Genomic DNA, 19,483 nt, shown 5'->3' with positions numbered 1-19,483 from the left:
TGGACAGCTACCGCCCCTACCTGCTCGCTCCCCTGCTGGCTGTGCCTCTGCCACGTGTCGGACGTCTGGGATCCAGCTATGACTGTCACCTCCCTGTGATGTCAACTCCGACCCGACTTGGCTGTGAAGCAAGCCTCCCTCTTGTGGGGCTCACACAAAGGAGGCCTGTCGGGAGGCAGCAAGGCTTCCTGACCGCAGTTTCCTGCACCTCGGCTCAAGCTGCTGCACAGAAACTTTTTGTGGTTACCGATCAGACTGGGGCCTGGAATCACAGAGTGGGACGCTGGCTCCAGCCAGGCCCTCTCTGCTCGATTAGCTAGCGTATCACTCTGGAGCTCTTTGGGATCTGGAAGAAAAGCCGATGTGAATTTCCAACTAATAAAATTCAGTCGAGTCGCTAAATAGGGGCCCGCTGGTAACCGCTTCCTGTAATAAAATCCATATGGCAGGCTTGACAAGGAGCACCAAAGACTCAGGTTCTTCTCTCTTTGGAAATGCAGAAAAGCCACTGTCAGAGGACATCCTAGGGTCCTGTGGCCAGTCCCCTCCCTTCCTCCATGGAGTTGGGAATCCAGGGCCTCACCGAAGCAGGGAAATAGCTCCAGGCCCCTGGATTCTCTGTGGGACTGGACACTGCAAAGTCTTCCCCGCACCGCCCTGGGTTTGGTGCCACTTGTCTGCTTTCAAATTTAAATTCTTCTTCCAGACCTGGGCCCTTAGGCAACCTGTGCTGCCTCCCGCCCTGGGACACTTTGCTTCCTTGTACCCCAACACACAGCTCTGCTCCAGCTTCTTCCCTAGAGTCTTGCTGAGAAAATTCTCACTGCCCAGTGGACCCCATGCAGAGACGATCCTATTTGCTCCAACCACAACTATGCTCCCCGTTTCCCAGTCTGGTCTTCACCCCTTCACCCCAATAAATGCACCTTGGGACCCATTTTCACGAGGGTGATGTCAACTCCAGCCCTCCCCCCACTCCCTTCCCGACCACCTGTGGCACTGAATCTCTGGGGGACGGATGGCAGCTCGCTCACGGGCCTCAGGCCCCGTCCATAAGTGAAGTGCAAGGCTGTTCCATCTCAGCTCCCCGACAATGAGGATGAGTTCCCCTTTCCCTCCCTGAGTCCTCTGGCCCCCTTCCAAGTGAGCTCCACCTTCCCAATACTGCATGTGATGTTCCAGGAAGGGACCCTCTTGTCCTGGATCATGAAGTTTTCTATCAACTCACTTTCCTAGCCTCGTTTCCTCTTTTGGAAGTCGCCCAAGCAATGGCCACCTGGACGAGTTGAAGGCATACACCAAGCCCTTGTGGCTTTGTCAGACCAGCTCAGAGGCCTTGACGAGGCTCTGGAGGCTACCTGACCCCACTCTACTGCTCTTTCCCACCCACTGCCCACCCCCCTCTTCACTTTCTCTCCCAGGCTCCCCCTGTGCTCACTGGTGAGACAGCAGCACTCTCTCAAAGCCAAGCCTGCCCAGAGGGAAGAATGGGTCAATACAGCTGGGCGGCCTGTGCCCCCTCCTGGCACACAGGTGGAGAAGGATGTAGGCGCCAAGAGCCAAGAAGCCAAAATGGCTCGTCACCAACAGTGGTGTCAGCCAGAGAAGTGCCAAGGAACGTTAACAAGCTACTGTTAACAGGGCAGGCAAATGCTTCCACACAAGGCCACCCAAAATGCCACAGCCCATGCCACCCCAGGGCCAGCTTGATGTTAGAAGCAGGTCTCATTTCTAGGGAAATAAGGACCAACAAAAATGGGCAATTCTTGAAACCCAGGACTCTGAGATGGAGAAGAGCTGTTTGCTTGGTACACGTCTTTGGTCACTTTCTGAGAAGCAATTACACGTGGCCTCGCTCTATGTTTAATTAAGTAATTAATTAACTGTTTGAGTAGATGATATACACACAGGGGGAAAAATCAAGCAGCACTAAACTATTTTTATGTTTGTTTAGCTGGGGGCACCAAAGAAGAATGTATGGTGTAGAATTCGCATAATCTCTTTTTGTCCACAGCAGCAAGAATTACTGCTGGGTGTTGATTCCCGAAACCCAGAAGGTAGATCCTCTTAGCTCACTCAGCCGTCACCTTTGAGGTTGGGCATGGTCAAGTGGGAGCCAGCAGTCATGGATCCGCCCTACACGAGCTCCCAGGGGGCTGCTGGTCTCTCCCCAGCTCTGCCATGATCCCCAGTTCCTCTTGATTTGTACCCAGATCCATAATTCCCGAAGACAATCAGGGTCAGAAGTTGGACTATTTATTTTCTACGTCCGTTTTAAGGAAAGAGCATTTTCCCTTCCCTCAGCAGGTTATGGAGTGGGAAGAGACATTTCCTCAAAACCCATGTCCCAGGCAATACATTTACAAATCCCTAACATGGGAAGGAGTTCAAGACAGTGGCTTGGAGGCTCCTAACCCTCCTGTTCTGCAGACAAGAGGAAGGGCAGGCCCTCCCAAGTGGCTCGGGAGGTTTCTCAGAGCACTTTTCCTGTCTGCAGCAGAGAGCCAGCTTTGAGATCAGTTGATTCTTGGTACCCAAACAGAGCTAGGTCGCCCAGGAATTCTGTTCGAACACGCACGCCACTCTGTTTCCACCGGGCCGCAGGGCCCCTGGGGCGAATGCCACCTCCCCCGATGCTGGCACCAGCAAGGCCTGTGGGAGACACACTGGTCCCCATGCCACAGGCACTGTCCCTTGGGTCCACAGGGCCCAGATCTACGACAGCAGCAGGAAGCCCTTACTAAGTAAGCACTTACTACATGCAAGGCCTCTCCTTCAGCCTCGTGGCTGCGTCACTGCATTCAGGACTCGTGGCTATCCTGGATCCCATAAGGAAGTCCTTTCTCATCCCCATCAGGCACAAGAGGCTACAACTGTGAAGCAACCTGCCCAGCTAAGGGGCAGAGCCAGCCCTGGAACCCAGGAGGCTGAGCCGAGGTTTTGCTGTCTCCTAACATGCTTATTTCTAGGCACGCCGTCTTTTGGGCGTGTTTACCTTATGACCGCAGAGCGGGAGCGGTGTGTAAGTTCGCCAATGGGCTTTCCTTCCTAGAGGTACAGGCCGGGGGCACCTCTGCTCACTTGGTCCCACTTAGTGAGGAAGGAGAAGCACGCGCACTCACACAAGCGCAAACCCCATATTTCACGCTTCTTATAATCCCACATCAGTCCTGAAAACTGTATCCAAGTCTTGTCAGGAACCTTAAAAATACACCCCCCCCGCCCCCCGGCCAGCTTACTGAAAAGGCCACTCCCAAGCACACAGCTCCCTGACAAGTCTGCACAGGCACCCTCATGACTCCTGCTGCGGCCTAACCTTCCAGAAGGCCGGCCCAGGCCCAGGGCGCCCCTGGCTGCCCTCCTCGCAGCGCGGCCACACGGTCTCGAGCGGCCACAGACACTCACGTAGATTTGCCACAGATTTTCCTCTGGTACCACTGCTTGCAGTTGGTGAAGTACTTCTTGTTGGTGCCGATGAGCTTCTGCACAGCACACACGTTGGGGCTGAGATGGAAGCAGCAGTGTTAGCAAACTGGGCAGCATGCCCCCCCACCACCATGTCCTCCCCCTGCCCCCAATGTGGGCCCTCCTGGGCCATCAGAATGTTCTAGACATGAAGAAGGTATACAGTCATTTTAGGGTTTTTTTTTCGGGGGGTAGCTCAGGGGTAGGCACTGTCTCTAGCAATTTCTAGCCCCCCTGCAAGTTTCCTACCATATTAAATACTATCTAAGTGCATCTCACATGCTGACATGGTTTCACATAAGCGTCCTTCTTATACACAGGTATTTGGTATGCATAGATAAAAGCATCTCAAAATGTTTAGGTCACACGCTATAGATGGAGACAATGAGCTAAGGTGTATGTCTGCTAAGCAAAGCAGCTTTGAGAGAAAGCTCCCAGCCTTACGTTGTACCCCCAACCCCTGAGCCAAAATGTCCACAGGCTCTAACCCGGCTTCCCGGGACATGGCCAGCCCCACTGTCATGAGGGGAGGCCAAGGTCTGGACCCGGCACCTCCCAGGCAGCACCTCACAGACGTACTCTGCGTCCCTAGGCCAGAAGCTTGGCTCTGAACACAACCAAGCTGACTGTGGTCAGGACCTCGTTAGGAGATGCTCTCCTACCTGACTCCCATCATTCATACCCGGGCCCCATCCCGAGTCCGCTGTCCCCAGAAAGCCTTCCTCTAGGGCCCTAGGCGACACCCTTCTGTGCACATCTGACCTGGAATATGGCCCTTGTTTGATGCTTGGTACCAAACAGAATCCAACACTGATCAGAGAGGATTATCTCCCTGCCCTCCAAAGAATAGGGTTCCCTGCCTTGTTCTTTCTTTTATGTCCCAGATGGGGCCTAGCCCTGGGTCAGGGTGAAGAGAGACTTTGGAAGGACCTTGTTGAAAATACTGCTCCTGGGACCACCCACTCAGAGGAGTCCATGGGAACTCTGGAGAAGCTGATGGCAATGTCCACAGTTCTGAGAAGCCTTCCTTCCCAGAGCCATGGGGGTTTGTTTTTATGTTTTTTAATCCATGGACCAAGTCATGATCCAGACCATGCTCAGGCCATGTGGTGGCGGGATTGTCATTAGGAGCCCGTGGCGAAAGAAGTCAGCTGTGGCTATGTGGTCACATCTGTGGGGGTGTGGGGGGGTGTCTTCCTGCCTCAGGTCAGGTTCATTGGCCAAAGCGCAAGTCAGAGGAAAGCAAAGCAAAGAGCCAGGGTCTTCCAGAAAACCTCTGCGTCCTGAGAAATTCAGGCGTGACTTTTACATCTCAGTTCCTCTGTTACTTTAAAAATGCACTCCGTAACCATTACTTGCTGGCAGGAAGACACGGCTCCTTCAGTGAGAGCTGCACCTGCCATCCCTGGCCTGCTGGCTGCGGGAACATGGGCAGCTCTCAAATGTTCAGAGTTGGGTTATTGCGTAGGAGGGTGCACTGACACTTTGCTTCGCTGCTGTCTCTCTTATCCCACGTGGATGTCACCTTTTGTCCAGTTTTTTTTGTCCAGTGGCTCAGGGGGCACAGGTGAGTGGCCCAAGTAGGCCCACTACGTAGCAGTGAGTTGGCGTAGGGGGGCAGGACAGGGGACGTTAAGGGTGGAGAGCAAACCCCAGGCTGGCAGGGAGGTAAGCCCACATCCCCTTAGCCCTAGCTGGGTCCCTCCTGAGGATTCTACCGGAAGCCCCTTTGCTCCTCTGTCTGCTGCCTGAGATTCACAGGTTACAGCCGTCCCCACATAACCCCGGGAGAGTCCCCACTGGCCACACTCCAGCCCTAGGTACTGTTTACTGCTGTACAATCTCAGAAGCTCTTCTGTGTGACCGAGCAGGAAACAATTACTGTCGATGAATTCCCTGCAACTTTCTGTAGGCGGTTGGCAAATCTTCAGTGAGTCTCTTGTGGATGTGGTTCCAACATTCCTCTGCGGACTGAGTTTCCACCACTGCGGCCCTTTGAGATAGAGCGGAGGATGGGGGCAAGGGGAGGTCTCGCTCTCCCAGCAGGGTGGGAGGGGCAGGCTGTATACACAGGAAATCAAGGCTGAAGTCTACTTGAAATGACCTCGCCATTTCTGGGCCTTCAGCCTTCAGCACCACAGCTCGGCGGTTCCAGTTGGATTTGAGAATCAAGTGCTCCAGGAAATCCAGCCCAGTTTGGGAGGCCGGTGGAAGTACGAATGCATTTTTCTTTCTCTGTCAGTATTTCTGTCCCTCTCTATAGCAACATGGGTGCAGCCGGGAGTCAGGAGACCATGTCACAGTCTCTACGCTCCCAACAGCTCTCTGCACTGGAACTAAGTCCCTCCCTCCCACTAAGCTGCAGTTTCTCCATCTGTAAAATGGGAACACAAGCTATACATCTCCCATGTGGTGGTGAAGATGCAAGCAAACGGGGTGGGGGGATAGAGCGCCGTGCATGGGTGAGGCACACTTGTTAGCTGTGCGTCAGGTCTTGGAGAGCACCGCGTGGCCTTAAAACAGCAGAGATTTTTCTTCCCTTTTCACCACTTCTCACTGAAAATGGAGGGTTGGGGCTTGAACAAGGTCCTGCATTTTGCACAGGGCGCCACACCCATGTGCAAGGCCGCACAGTCCCATGGTACTTCTCGGGGCACGGTGGTCACAGTAAATGCAACCGTGCTTACAACCATTTTGTCACAGTTCATCTGCCCATGGGCCCACACTTTACAGGGGAGGGGGTACAGGTGTGACTTCAGACCATCCTGCCAATCACAGATCTCTGCAGGCCTTTCCCGTGACACCCCAAGAACCAAAACAACAGGATCAGCCTGCAGAGGCATGGGGAGGAGGGGTGCAGAGGAAGTTGGTCTAATATCCAAAATTCATAATAAGGAGCACTTGTTTGGCAAAAATAAATCAATAAACAAATAAATAAATAAATAAAATAATGCAGTATTTTCCAGGTGGTGAGTGTCTCTTCTGGGCTCCCAAGGGAGGGAGGATTTCTGTAGAAGTGATTCTTGGTGGAAGGATGCCAATGCCCTTGGGGAAGCTTCACGTTGGTGTGCACAGAGACACCATTCTGGGGGGCTGTGCTGCAAGACCCGCTATCCGGATCCTCTTCTGACTTAGTGGCTAAGATACAGAGGGAACAGAAACTTCCCAGGCACACTGTGGCACCCAAGCAGAACACGCTTCTTTAGCAAGAAAGGCAGGAGGACAAAGGTGAGCTGGGCATAGACAGTGAGAATGCCAGGGACACCCATTTGGACTTTCAAGCCTCAGAGACCTCTTAACTTTCTGAACCAACCCTCAGCCTTCTGCACACACAGCCTAAGCCCAAGGTGATTCTCCCCTTGCCCTAAAGACCCCTGGACACTCCCTGGTGCTCTGCTCTTTCCAGGAGGGTACCGAGGCTGCGGCTCACCCTTCCTTCATTCCACTTGGCAGAAATCCCCCTCCCCACAGCCCTGTGGACCTGATAGGCCAATTAAGCCCATGTATAAGGCCACAGGCACAGGGTACAAGGATGACTACCCCTGAAGGGGGCAGCCTGTACACAACCCTGAGGTTCTCCTCAGGGTGGGGAGCCGCGGCTTTGTAACGCCTCTGAAGTCAACTCTAGTCACCCTTAACAGTGAGTTTTGACTTGAGTACACATCTGCCCAGTCACGTGGCAGTCTGGGCCCTACTGAGTTCAAATCCAGACCCAATGGCATCTGAACTCCTACTGGGGCCCAGGGACATGTGGGCTACCATGTCCTTTACCCACATAGACTTTTACCTCATTGTGAAAAAAAAAGAGTTGATACAACCAGGTCTGCTGGAAGCTATAGCCAAGCCTGGTTAAGTGTGAGGCACAATGGTTTAGTTTGGGATGTAGAAATACTAGCCATCCCTGTTTGGGTCTGGGCAGGGATCTTTACCAGGTCGGACCCTCTGCCTGGGTTTGCCTCCTAAAGCCAACACATCCTCAGTGTCTCAAAGGACTGTCCACAATGATAATGTCCCACACTTATAATCCCAACTATTGTTTCAAGGCAGATTCCAATCTTGGCTCCAGGGTCTAATGCAGGACTGCAGGAAAGTGAAGCATCCTTTCCGGACTCAGTTTCCCAGTCTGTACCACGTGTGTGAGGGGAGGAGATGCCACACTGCCACTGCCGTGCCTGGTGGTGGGCGCGGAGCCTGGCCAAGTGAGCAGGAGCCTCTGGGCTTTGGACATTGCCAGCTTGCATGGCCCTGTGCCACGTGTGGAGACGCTCTCTGGACAAGGACCTGGCCCCACTGGAATCTGCGCCCGGCTGGGTGGGCTTTCCACCGTTATTCTGGGCAGAGCTGCCAACTCCCCCCGCCCCCCACCTCGCCCTCCCGGGGAGAGGAGGCTGAAAGCCCTGGCCGTTTGTCCAGCCTTCTCGGCCGGATGGGGAGTGTTGCTGGTCAGCTCGCCCGTCCCCTCCTGTACAAGTAGCCTCTCCTGCGGGCGTGCCCTCCAGATCCCCCACCCCGCTCTGTACACCCCGTGCAGGGCCGGTCCCTCGGGGTGCCGGCGCGCCGCCTGCTTTGCGTTTGCGCTTTGTCCCGCGCGCCCCCGGCCCGTCCCGCGGCCACCCCGAGCGCTGCGGCCGGCTTACCCGTGCTGGCGGCCCCGGAGCCGGCTGTGCTGCAGCACCAGCTGGTATGGCGACTTGGCCGGGCCCGCCAGGGTGGCGGCGGGGCCCAGGGCCAGCGCCAGGACGAGGGGCAGCAGCCGCACGAGGAGCGCCATGGAGCGGGAGGACGCGGACCTCGGGAAGTGAGAGCGCCGCTGCCGCGGGCCAGGTTAAGTAGGCGCTGAGCAGGAGGGAGCGGCCGCGAGGGGCGGGGAAGCCGGGCGCCCGCCGCCCCCGCCTCCTGCCCGCCGCCCCCGGCTGCGCGGCACCCACCAGCGGCTCCCGCAGTTCCCGCTCGCCCGCGCTCCCCGCGCGGCGCCCACCCCAGGGGCCAAGACCCCTCCGCCGGGTGGGGTTGGGTGGCGCTGGCAGCAGGGGCGGCGGGCCGGCTCCTCACACCTCTCTCTCCTCCAGGCCTGCAGAGCCCCAGCCCAGAGATCCCTCCCTGACCTCTGGCTGCAAAACTCTAGGGGAGCAGGGCACTGGTGATGCCCTCCGCACTCCCTTCACACTTGTCTGTGTTTCCGGAACTGGCCTCACCCTGGCTAGCTAACTGAAAGACAGGTAAGGAGTAACACTTGGATTGACAGAAGCCAAAAATCATGTGCTACCATGACAGAAGCCAAAAAACTAAGTTACCCTCAGAACCCCCAGAAGTGGCTGTTGGGGGGTCCTCTCATCTTGGTGCACACTCATTTGCTTTCCTTAAACCTCTCTTCAGTACTCTGGGCCTGACGGACTCTGCAAAGAGATGGAAGGGACTAGATTTCTGCCCTGGAGGAGCTGAGAGCACCTCTGCAAATAGTCACATGGGAGGGGCCGTCAGTATTCACCCAAGCACCTATTAATCACCCACTAGTTGCCCCCCCCCCACCCCCCAGCGCTGTTGGCCCTGGGGAGACAATGAAGGCCTGGTGAATGACATCTGGGCTCTTTCTGAAAAAGTTCACAGTTGGGAGATCCAAGAGCCAACAATGTGCCATGGAGAGTGGCAGCTGGAGACTTGGGAGCCCCAAGGAAGCACCTGGCCCTGTGGAAGTGACATCTGGTCTCAGACCTGAGGGTGAGAAGGAGCTGGTCAGCAAAAGGGGGCACGTGTTCAGGGAACTCAAGTTGTCCTGTTGGCTGAAGAACGGGGAGGTAGAGTCAAGGAGAGAGGAAGCTGGAAGACTGTGCTGCAGGGCCCAGATGCAAGCTAAGTGCTCGTGATGGGAAAGCAGGCAAGTGAAATGATCAGTGTCAGGAACAGGCTGAGAGTCGCTCAGATAAAGCAGGGCCACACCGGAGGCAGGAACGTCAGGTGACTAGGAGGGTGGCACAAGAGAGCCGGACCATCCGTGGTAGAGATGGGTATGCAGAGAGGTGGGCCAACTAGAGGGGTGTGGAGGAGGTAACAGACCCAGCAGAACCTGGAGGCTGTACGTAAGGAGGGGAGGGGAAGGAGGCAGAATGTCTACGGCGCTCTTGGCACGCACATCTCAGTGGGTGGGGATGCCATTTTTACAATAAGGGACAGGGATGGAGTTGCAGGTTTGCCAGGAGAGGGGAGGTCTGACATGCTTGTGACTGATTGAGGTGATTGAGAGTGTCCCACAGACAGCAGGACGTAGGCTGTGGCTCTCCAGGAGGGTGGGGGTGGAGAGTCACATGTGAGAGTCACCCTGGGCACACATGAAGCTGAGGCTGTGGGAGAGCATGGACTCTTGGGGAGGGCAGAGAGAGCAGGAGGTGGGTGATGGCCGTGACGGTGAGGACGCAGAGCAGCCACAAAGCCGGTGACGGAGTGGAAGGAGATGGGGAGCGTGGGGCTGTCCCTGGGGAGGGAGGCCGTCAAGGAGGGGCTGTTCGCAGTACTGCTGCTCACATGACAGACCCAAAGAGCCTGCAGTGTTGCATACAGAGAGCCACTGGAGACTTGGCTGTGGGCAAGAGGATGGCTGAAGCCAGATGGGGTGGTTTGACAGTGAATGGGTGGGGTGGAGATGCGAGTACAGAGCATAGACAATTCTTTCAAGAATCTTGTCTGGGAAGGGAAAGGGAGAGTCAGGATGGGGGTCAGGGGAAGACAAAATCAAGAAAGGCTCAGACATGTTAGAACGCTGATGGAAAGGAAAAAGAAAAAGAGGGATAATCAGAGTAGGAGGTGCAGGGAGAGTCATGGAGCAGAACAGTTGAGGGGATGGGGGCAGGGGCACCTCCTACTTAGGGCAGTAGAAGCTATTGGGGGCCTGACTTGGAGGAACAGAGGGGGTAGGGAGAAGAGGACAGATTTCAGGGAGACTTCAGGGTAGCACTGACTAGACTTGGAAACCCCATGGGCACTAGAGAGTAAGGAGTGAGGCAAGTGAAGAGGCAACCAAGGCTTGTAGCTGGAAGGACTGGATGTATGAGGGGCACACGGGAAGGTGCATTTGGGTGCCAGTGGGGAGTGAGGCGTGACCCCGGGTGTGTTCACATCGCGCCCCCTGAGCCACCTGCATTTCCAGGTGAAGAGGTCCTGGAAGGAGCTGCCTTCACAAGGCTGGAGTGCTGGGGAGGGGCGAAGACAGGAGACGCACCTTGAATCACCACACTAGCAGGTGGCGGCCAAAGCCAAGGAGTAGACGAGGTATCTGGGGAACCTCTGTTGGAAGAGAGAAGGAGGAAAAGCAAGGAGAGGGGAAAGAGGAAGCAGGTCCACGCCCTGGGGAGAATCCATTTGAGAGGCTGAGGGGCAGGCAAAGAAGGAACCCAGCAGGGAGGCCAAAGGAGAGGAGGGTTTCAGAGAGCACCATCATTGCCAGGTGGGGCGGAGAGCTCCGGCTGGATCCTATCACTGAGTGAGTTCTAGCTTATCATTGGCACTCGGGAAACCAAAGACCGGAAGGCTGTAGAGAGTTTCCTGGAACCCCAGTTTGTATCTTCTGCATTGAAGACTAGGGAATGAGGTGGGGTGGTCTTGACCTGATGGCCTTTCTCCCCACCCCCATCTCCCCAGAAGGAAGGGGTGGGACATTCACTGTCTTGGCTAGCTCTGGGAGGGAAGGCTCTGTCACTTTGAGGAAAATATTCCTTTGCCTGTTTCTACGCATATGAGGCTCATTCTGCTCGCTGGTGAGCACGGTCAAGCACATACCTCAGTCTGGAATAAGTGAACTTTCCCGAAAACAACCTTCTGAGAGAGGAGAATGTCTCTCCTGCTGCCTTAGATTCTGGGTTCGAGTCTCCAGGATTTAGCTCCACTTAATCTGTGAATTCTTTCCCTCATTGTGGGGTTTATTACCATTTCCTTTTTTTTCCCCTGCAACATCTGAGAGAAAATCCAGAGAACAGGATAGGAAGAGCTATTTTGATGATTTCCACACCAAGAAATCCTGTGTGCTGACTCTCTGCTCAGCCAGGGGTCACCCAAAGAGAGAGGTGTCTTTGACAATGACCCCACTCAGTGAGTCAGTCTGGACGGCTGCTCGGATCACCGGCTGGGAAGGCTGTACCAGCTGGGCTGAGGTCTGAGCGCATGGCAGCCTCCATGGACAAGCATCTGAGCCTGACCTACTGGAAAATAATTCCTTTGTAAATGTGGGGTGGCATTGACAAGGACTGCAGGATAAGAAACAATAGGAAGTTTCTGGGAAGGAAAGCGGGGAAGTAGCCCTTGGCGATCTTATTTGATGGTTCACCTTTGTCGCTGGAGTCCCCACACCAGGTCCCCCAAGTAGAGAGCCAGCCTTGCCCGAGTAATGGCCTTGGGACAGCAGAGCTGTGGAGTTCAGGTGCTGGAGGCAGGTCGCCTGAGTTCAAATCCAAGTCCTCCTACTTACAAACTATGTGGCCTTGGGCAAGTTGTTCGACTCCTCTGAGCTTGAGTTGCTACTTCTCTCACAGACATGCTAATAAAACCTGCCTCACAGGACTTCAGCGTAGATTACATTATATAACTCAAGTAAAACGGCCAATAAATAGGAGTTGCTTGCTTCTCCCTGGTAATGGTTCTATATAATAGAAGCCACTGATTAGCAAGAATAGAAGTAATCATGTGAAAATGATCATTTAATTAATTTCAAGCAGAACGTTTCTCTGTTTCAACAGGACTGCTTGGCCGAGGACAGGAGGAAGCCTTCAAAGAGATTCAAGCTAAGGCTTGAAACTCCCCCGGGGGCCAGAGCCCTGGCAGCATGTGGACTGTTGGGAAGATTCCTCCTGTGTGTAAGGGCCCCAGGACCCCGCCTTCCCGGCCCAGCTCTCCCCGTAGCAAGATTTATGGGCTTTGGAGCAAGTCAGGTAATCTCTGCAAAACTTCCCTCATCTGTAAAACTAACATTCGATGACTTGAGTTTTTCCATGAGCTCAGTAAGAGATTACAGCGATATTTCATTTACTGTTTAGATGTAGGAAAAAAAAATTCACCTTCATGCCCACCACTGTCCCCTCTAGAAAACCATAAACCACAGAGCCCCACGATTGTAAACATGTTCTCCCACCAGAGATAGCTGCTCTGGGGGTGTTTTTGTTCTACGGGACAAGATGCAGCTGGCGGGAAAAGCAAGGGTCCTCCATCCCCGCCGACCTGGAGCCAGCCAGGGCTAACACAGCTCACTAAGAGACCGCTCACTTGGAAAGGATTTTCTTTTTCTTTCCATGTCAGACAAACCGAAGAGAAAGAGCGGCTTGTTTGGAACAATAATTACTAGACTTTTTCAGGCACTTTATAAAAATGACTACTTTCACATTCTGTGGCTCATGTAACATTCCCCCCAAACGGTTTCGTTTTTGAAAAATCACTCTGTTGTGCTTGACAACAGGCCTTAAACATCGGGATGAATTCGTGGTTTCCAACAAGTTGGCCACAAAGAAAACCGACAGAAACTGGTTTGGGGTCCCTGTGGGAGAGCTGGCATTGGCACCCTGGCCAAATTCATGCCTACCTCTTGCCATCCTCCCCATGGTCCCTGGTGATGCCCGTGCATCAATGGGGACAGGCGAGATGGTCAACATAATTTCCAGAAAACACTCAGCCTCTCTAACCTGCCACCTTGTAGAGAATTAGCTCTTAAAATTCAGTACCCTTGGACTTGCTGGGGAGAAGGAAGGATGGGTTTTGGCACGAGATATCTCACTTAACAGAGTACGCGAATCGCATTTTGAGGGAAGTTTCCATTCTTTGTACAACACACAGAGGCACTCTCCATCTTTACTTTACACGTGGCAATTATCCATCCCCCTAACAAACAAATGCACAAAACAGCCCTGTTTTCGAAAATTAAGGGGTGATTGCAGTGCCATTTAGGGAATTCGGATTTGGGTTGTCAAGGGTTTTCCATGACCTTGCCACTGAAAATGTGTGCATCTTGTTGGTGCACGAGGATCTTAGACCCCCTCTTCCACTACCACCATCCCGCCCCCATCAGACTCTGCCTTTTAACAAGATCACCAGGTCATTTGTGTGCACAGCCAAGTCCGAAAAGCACAGGCCTACAGGGTTTTGGGTGAAACAAGTAAAGCTCAGATAAGTTTCAACTACAGTTCAACTTATGGAAAGCTTTTCAAGAAATACAGACACCGACCGAAAGAAAAAAATCTGAAAACGTTTACCAGTGACACAAGCCCATTGAAAATGTGGCCAGGTGCTGCACCGAGGCCCAGGTGACTTTGTGAACGAAAGTCAAGGTACTCTGGTGACTGGCAGGGGTACCCCCCTCCCCCCACCTCCAGCATCGTCCAGCCATTGGATAGTCAATGTCTTCCACCACTGAACAGGGAAAAACAATTGTGTTTTGTCGGGGTCACTTTCAATTCTTCTTGCCTTTCAGAGCCTGCAAAGGGGACCCAGGTGGTCCACGGGTTTGCCACAGCCAGCACTGAAAACAAACCTGCAGCTTCAGGCTCTACATTTGATGGGGGCAGAAGAGCTGTCGCAGCCCTCAAATGGCATGAGGCCCCCAGTGTTTACTTGCCTAAATGACTTGCTGTTTTCACAACTTCTCCAAACACTGGCTTTCTTAATCAGGGCTTGCCAAACGCTGCTTGTTGGTTAGAACCCAACTTCATTTTCCAGGGAAATGGATTTTTCACAAGAGAGTTGCTCTGATTTGGCTCAGATAAAAATGTCCTGGAAAAATAATCCACAGGCACTTTTGAGGTTGCTTCAATCACCTGACCTCAAATACTTTCGAGGATTGTTGCCCACAGTAGGGAACTTGAGACAAAGCAGACCCATGCCTTTCCTCAGTGTCCCTCAAGTTTTCCTGCTTGGAGGGTAAAGGCCTCATGGAACAGACACCACCCAGTGGGGATGCATTCCAAACTCCAGCGAGCCCCCAGGGCTCCGCTTCATTACTGTACTCTTGCCAAGGGCAGTGCCTGGGGCTTGGAAGCCCAGCAGCCACTTTTGCCTCTCTCCCCATCCTGCCCCTCCACGTGCAAACGGTCCCCAAGATCCTCCAAGCCTTTCTTCCACACCTCTCCCAGATGTCTCTATTCCCCCCATCTAGCACTCCAATACCCCACTGCCTCGCCTCCCACCAGCAGCAGCCCCTAGCCAGCACCCCAGCCATCTGTCTTTCCCAACACTGCCTGTCTTATCTTCCCCAAACATCCCTTCTCCCAAAACATTGCTCTTCTAGGACACTCCCAATGGTTTCTAATGTTTATGAGAGAAAATCCAGACTTCTCTGCCTGTTTTCTTTCATTTTAATGGGCATTTTTTTCTTTCATTTTAATGGACCCTTTTTTTTTTCTGATTAAAAAAAGAATGCACGCTAATGATACAAAGTTTGGAAAATACCGAAAAGGCTAGATCATAGAATAAAATGGATCCATCCACAATCTTTATACCGAAAGGTACTTTCAATGTACCGAAAGGTACAATGATGCATTGCCCTTCTTCAACTGTGCCTGGCCTCTACAGGTCTCTGTGGAATTCCTCCTTCTGATGGACTTTGCCTGCTTTCCCATGGTCCTGGCATGAGCCCTGGCTCCTGTGGGACATGCAGCCCACACAGCCCCACTTCTGCTTTCCCTAGGCAGAGCACTGGGCTCCTCTTGTCCCCCACTTTCCTGTACCTGTATACTCCTCTGCCTTTAAGAACAGCATTACTACTGAGAAGCTGTGTGCCCCCAGCAGTTCCTTAACCTTTCTGAGCTGTTGTGTAATCATCTGGTCTTCCTTCCTTGGCCTTCCCACTTGAGGGAGGCTCTCCCTTCCCATGTCGACTGGCCGATAGCCCTTGGGTCTGCCGTGACAGTTGTTAGCCCAAGTGTTTACACATGCGCTTCTTTTAGAACTTCAGAATAACTCAGCACAGTCAACATTTACAGATTCATTAACTGACTGCTGTCTGTGTTTTGGAAAGTCCAGCCTGAATCCCTTCTGGTGCAATTCCCACCCATCGCAGTTGACTGGTCTGGGGAAGGCAGGGACTGACACGGCTCCACGTGGCCGCTCCCCCCCACACCTAGGACTTGCCTGCCTTCTGTGGCCGTCTGGGTCAGGCAGAGACCCAAGGGGCTTAAAGAACAGTGGTCCTGGCTCCCCTCCCCATCTTCCCCAGACGGGCTCACAGGAAGGGCTCAGCTTCTCTGGGGCTGGGTGCTCCCAGCCTCACATCCTGATTCTCTGACTGCCCCCGCCCCCCGCCACACCCGTGGTAAATGCAGAGAAAGCCTCCACTTCCTCAGCCCCATGCTGTGCAATCGTCAGAGACAGAAAGGGGAAGAAGTTAGAGCCCCGGAGGGACTCGGCTTTACTGCAGCCTTTCTGAGAGTGTGTTAAAAGCACCTAAGAAGGGGCGCCTGGGTGGCTCAGTGGGTTAAAGCCTCTGCCTTCGGCTCAGGTTATGATCCCAGCGTCCTGGGATGGAGCCCCGCATCAGGGTGGGGGGGGTCTCTGCTCAGTGGGGAGCCTGCTTCCCTCTCTCTCTGCCTGCCTCTCTGCCTACTTGTGATCTCTCTGTCAAATAAATAAATAAAATCTTTTCTTTTAAAAAAAGTGCCTAAGAAATGCTCTGACCCTGATACCACCCTGCCTCACCAAAAATGACTCTGGACATTGGAATTCATGGTACAGAGGGCGATTCTACAGGCCAGACAGCCTGAGCGATAAGAGACACAACATTCTGCCTGCTGGTTTGCACACGTTGGAACATGCCCCTTCTCAAGATCAGCACCTTTACCCTGGTATGAAAGGGCAAAATTTCCCCCCACTCGAGTGCTCCGTGATACACACCCTGACTTCCCTGGACCCTCCACTCCCCTCACGCAGCAGTCGGGCTCAGGGCCCATCCCAGAAGACGCGGCCCAGAGCACACCTGTCAGCCCCAGCCACCCCTCTCTGCTGCTGGCTTCCCCGCCACCCCCAGCCTTCCCCCAGCATGTCCTCCTCAGTCTTCCACCCTGGGGGCCCCTGACCTTTCCCCAGGGTGGGATGGCCTAAACGCTGTAATTAGAGGAGTCCTGGAAAGGGGCTTGGATTGCTGCTTCTGAAGACAGCAAAAGCAGGGAGGAGCCCGGGGTTCCTCCAGACGAGGCTGTGTCTGGGAATGACCATGAGCTTCCTGGCGGCAGGGAGGCAGTCCGAGGAGGAAAGTGTGTCCGAGCATGCATGCACACACACGGAACACGAGCCCACGGACACAGCTTACAGAGGGCAGGTACTGCTGTAATTACTTTCCACCCATGAAGTCACTTTGTCCTTAAAATAATCCTGTGGGTTGGGTATTTTTCTTGTTTTACCGACGAGGAAGGCAAGGCTGGGAGAGGTGAAAGGGACTTGCGGGAGAAGCGATGGAGCTAGTAAGCTTTGAACAGAGGCAGCCCAGTTCTTGGCACCGGCCCTGCCTACACCGCCGTGTGCTGCCCCTTGGCCGGCAGGGTGGGCTGCACACTTTTTGAGAGCCCTTGAACCTTCTTTTCTCTCCCTTGCACAGGGAGCAAACCCCTGCCAGTCCCCAGCAGACTTTCTGGTGAATGAGGCTGTTTGGGAGAGGAAACTAGTGACCCCCGGCCACTCCCCTCCTGCCCCGGGGACGGAGACACAGGGGCCTGAGCGGCTTGCACTGCTGTTTACTCTCACGGGAAATTCAGCGTTCCTTTGAGTGGATCCACGAGAGATCCACGAGAATTCTTCAGCCGTCCTCCACAAGCTTACCGTTAGACCCCTCCCCGCCTGCAAAAAGGACCATCTGTATTTACCGCTGGGTGAATCTAAGTGAGCCAGTGCTTCCGAGATACAGGCAGGGGGATTCTCAGCCGGCTTCTGCCGTGGCGACTTTCGGCTCCTCCAAATCACCCAGTGGCATGGTCCAGCTCTGAGGAAGTCTCCAGAAGGGAGGGAGTTAAACCAATAAAAATGCTACTCTGTTGGCATGGGCAGGAGGGGAGCTGCTTTCTTGAATTTGTGTGAAGCACATCGCCGTCTTTTCCCCCAGGGTCTAGACCTGTCTGCAGCACTGACTTTGGGCTCCCAATGGCCTGGAGCAACCCCGATGGGACATTCTCCAGCCGCACCCCAATTTACCCTGGGGTATTCTCAGAATAACTCAGCACAGTCAACATTTACAGATTCATTAACTGACTGCTGTCTGTGTTTTGGAAAGTCCAGCCTGAATCCCTTCTGGTGCAATTCCCACTAAGTTAGCAGGTTCCCACTGCTAACTTAGGGTCTCAGCTCATGTGGATTCTTAAAAGTACTGCAGCAAGCACTTTACTTATCCAGACCCCTCTTTGCAGCCTTCTGTGCTTCGACAATGACCTCTGCCTGACTCTTTGGTTGGCAAGACGGATCATTTTCTTTCCTAATATATTTCACACTGGGGATGGACTGTGTATACTGAGCAGTCATTGTTTCTCTTAAAGTATGGTAAAAGTGGGTAAAATAAGAAGTGAGAGGTAATTTTTGGGGTTCTTGGCACAACCCGCCATGTGACAACACTTCATCCAGGCACACTGAAAAAAACAAAACAAAACAAAACACCCCAAACTTCCCTTTGATACCTTGTTAAATTAGTACTCAAACCAATTATCCGTGCCTGAGAATTCTTCAGACGAATGGCACTGTCCCTTAAATTAACATTTAATACAACAAAATCCCAGGACAACAGAAGAATTAAAATGTCGCCAGCATCTGTAGAAAAGATTTGTCTAGATTAATGAGCACATTTCTGAAGTCACAGTCGAGCCACAGTTTGAGTAAGTCCTGTCGTTCTACCTCATTTACCAAAAAACGCTACTGCCGGTGTATGGACAACGGTGTTGCTCCAGAAAATGGTTTGGGACTGATTCTCCACTCACAGAACTCAGGCTACAAGTTCAGCAACAGGCTGCATGTGGCAGTTCCAGAAATGACTCAGTCATTCTCTGTCCGTGAGGCACTCAGTCTGGTGGGGGAGCTAGGCACATATACAATGAAATAACAGCTTAATACATGGACCTGTGGACAGGAGTTCCAAAGGAAAGTACCCAAACACACAGGGTGTGAGGGGGGTTGGTGGCCAGTCAATGGTGAGGGAGTACGGCGGGGCAGTGGGGGCGGGGGCGTTGGGATTCTTCCCAGAAGAGGTGATTCATCATTTGGTTGGGAGGGAAGCCAAGTCAGCAAAGGTAGACTGCAACTCATCAAACCAAAAACCAGAGGCAGGATTAGTACCAGTGACATACATACTGCTAGTCTAGGTTTCTGGTTCTCGTCAGAGCTCTACAGTTCCCGGGACAACAGGAGCCTAGAAGAATTGCTTTCTCATGTATCCATTCTTAATGGCCAAGGAAAAGGCCATCTTGATTATTCTATTTAGAACCCCCCCCCCTCTATAGAAATCTACTACATATCTTAAGGCTTGATATTTGGTTCTCTTTACAAAAAAAAAACATCTTCTGTGCGGACACTTTCCATACTTCACAACTGATCAGCACTCTGGAATGGGCCCCTAAGCCTCGGGGAACATTTTGTCTTCAGGGTCCCATCCACCACTAAGGGCACAGTACACCGGGGCCATGCAAAGACAGGTCAGCCACCTTTGCAGTTTAAAGGAGGCACGTGGGGGAGGCAACAAGCATGAGTGTGAGTGTGTGTGTCTGTGTGATGTGCAAACAGCAGACTCTATCTGTGTATCCAAATCCTATGAGCACAAATCCTAGTGAACCCTGGAGACAGATGTGGCTGGGTCTGGCCAAGTCAGGGAGAAGCACAAAGCTCAAGGCAGAGTTTAGAAAGGCTTGGCTTGCTGATTAAAGTCCAATACACTCTGCAACTTCAAAACATGTTTATTTAGATGTAAAGTCCTTCCAAGACCCCATAAATAAGATCTTGGCCCGTTTTCAGAGCGTATTGTGACTGTCGTGGCCTCTTTTTAACTTTGTTGCCTGTAACTTCTGCTGGAGACCTGAGCGGA

General features: G+C 53.1%; 1 protein-coding gene across 1 annotated transcript in view; it reads right to left on the bottom strand.

Moving 5' to 3' along the window:
• The window catches only part of TGFBI (transforming growth factor beta induced), a 31,991-nt gene extending 23,716 nt beyond the window's left edge, over positions 1 to 8,275 (bottom strand). Inside the window, exons 1-2 of the mRNA XM_032837548.1 lie at positions 8,103 to 8,275; positions 3,406 to 3,504 (exon numbers count right to left, since the gene is read on the bottom strand). Coding sequence (XP_032693439.1) covers positions 3,406 to 3,504; positions 8,103 to 8,236 — 233 coding nt within the window. The 5' untranslated portion in view covers positions 8,237 to 8,275. The remainder of the gene's footprint in view (positions 1 to 3,405; positions 3,505 to 8,102) is intronic.
• Positions 8,276 to 19,483: the final 11,208 nt, after the last annotated feature.

The sequence above is a fragment of the Lontra canadensis genome, unplaced genomic scaffold (assembly GCF_010015895.1).
Source record: "Lontra canadensis isolate GAN:19392208 unplaced genomic scaffold, GSC_riverotter_1.0 scaffold99, whole genome shotgun sequence".
NCBI classification, from domain to species: Eukaryota; Metazoa; Chordata; class Mammalia; order Carnivora; family Mustelidae; genus Lontra; species Lontra canadensis.
The sequence above is the reverse complement of the archived record's forward strand: the minus strand, read 5'-3'. Positions and strand labels throughout refer to the sequence as shown.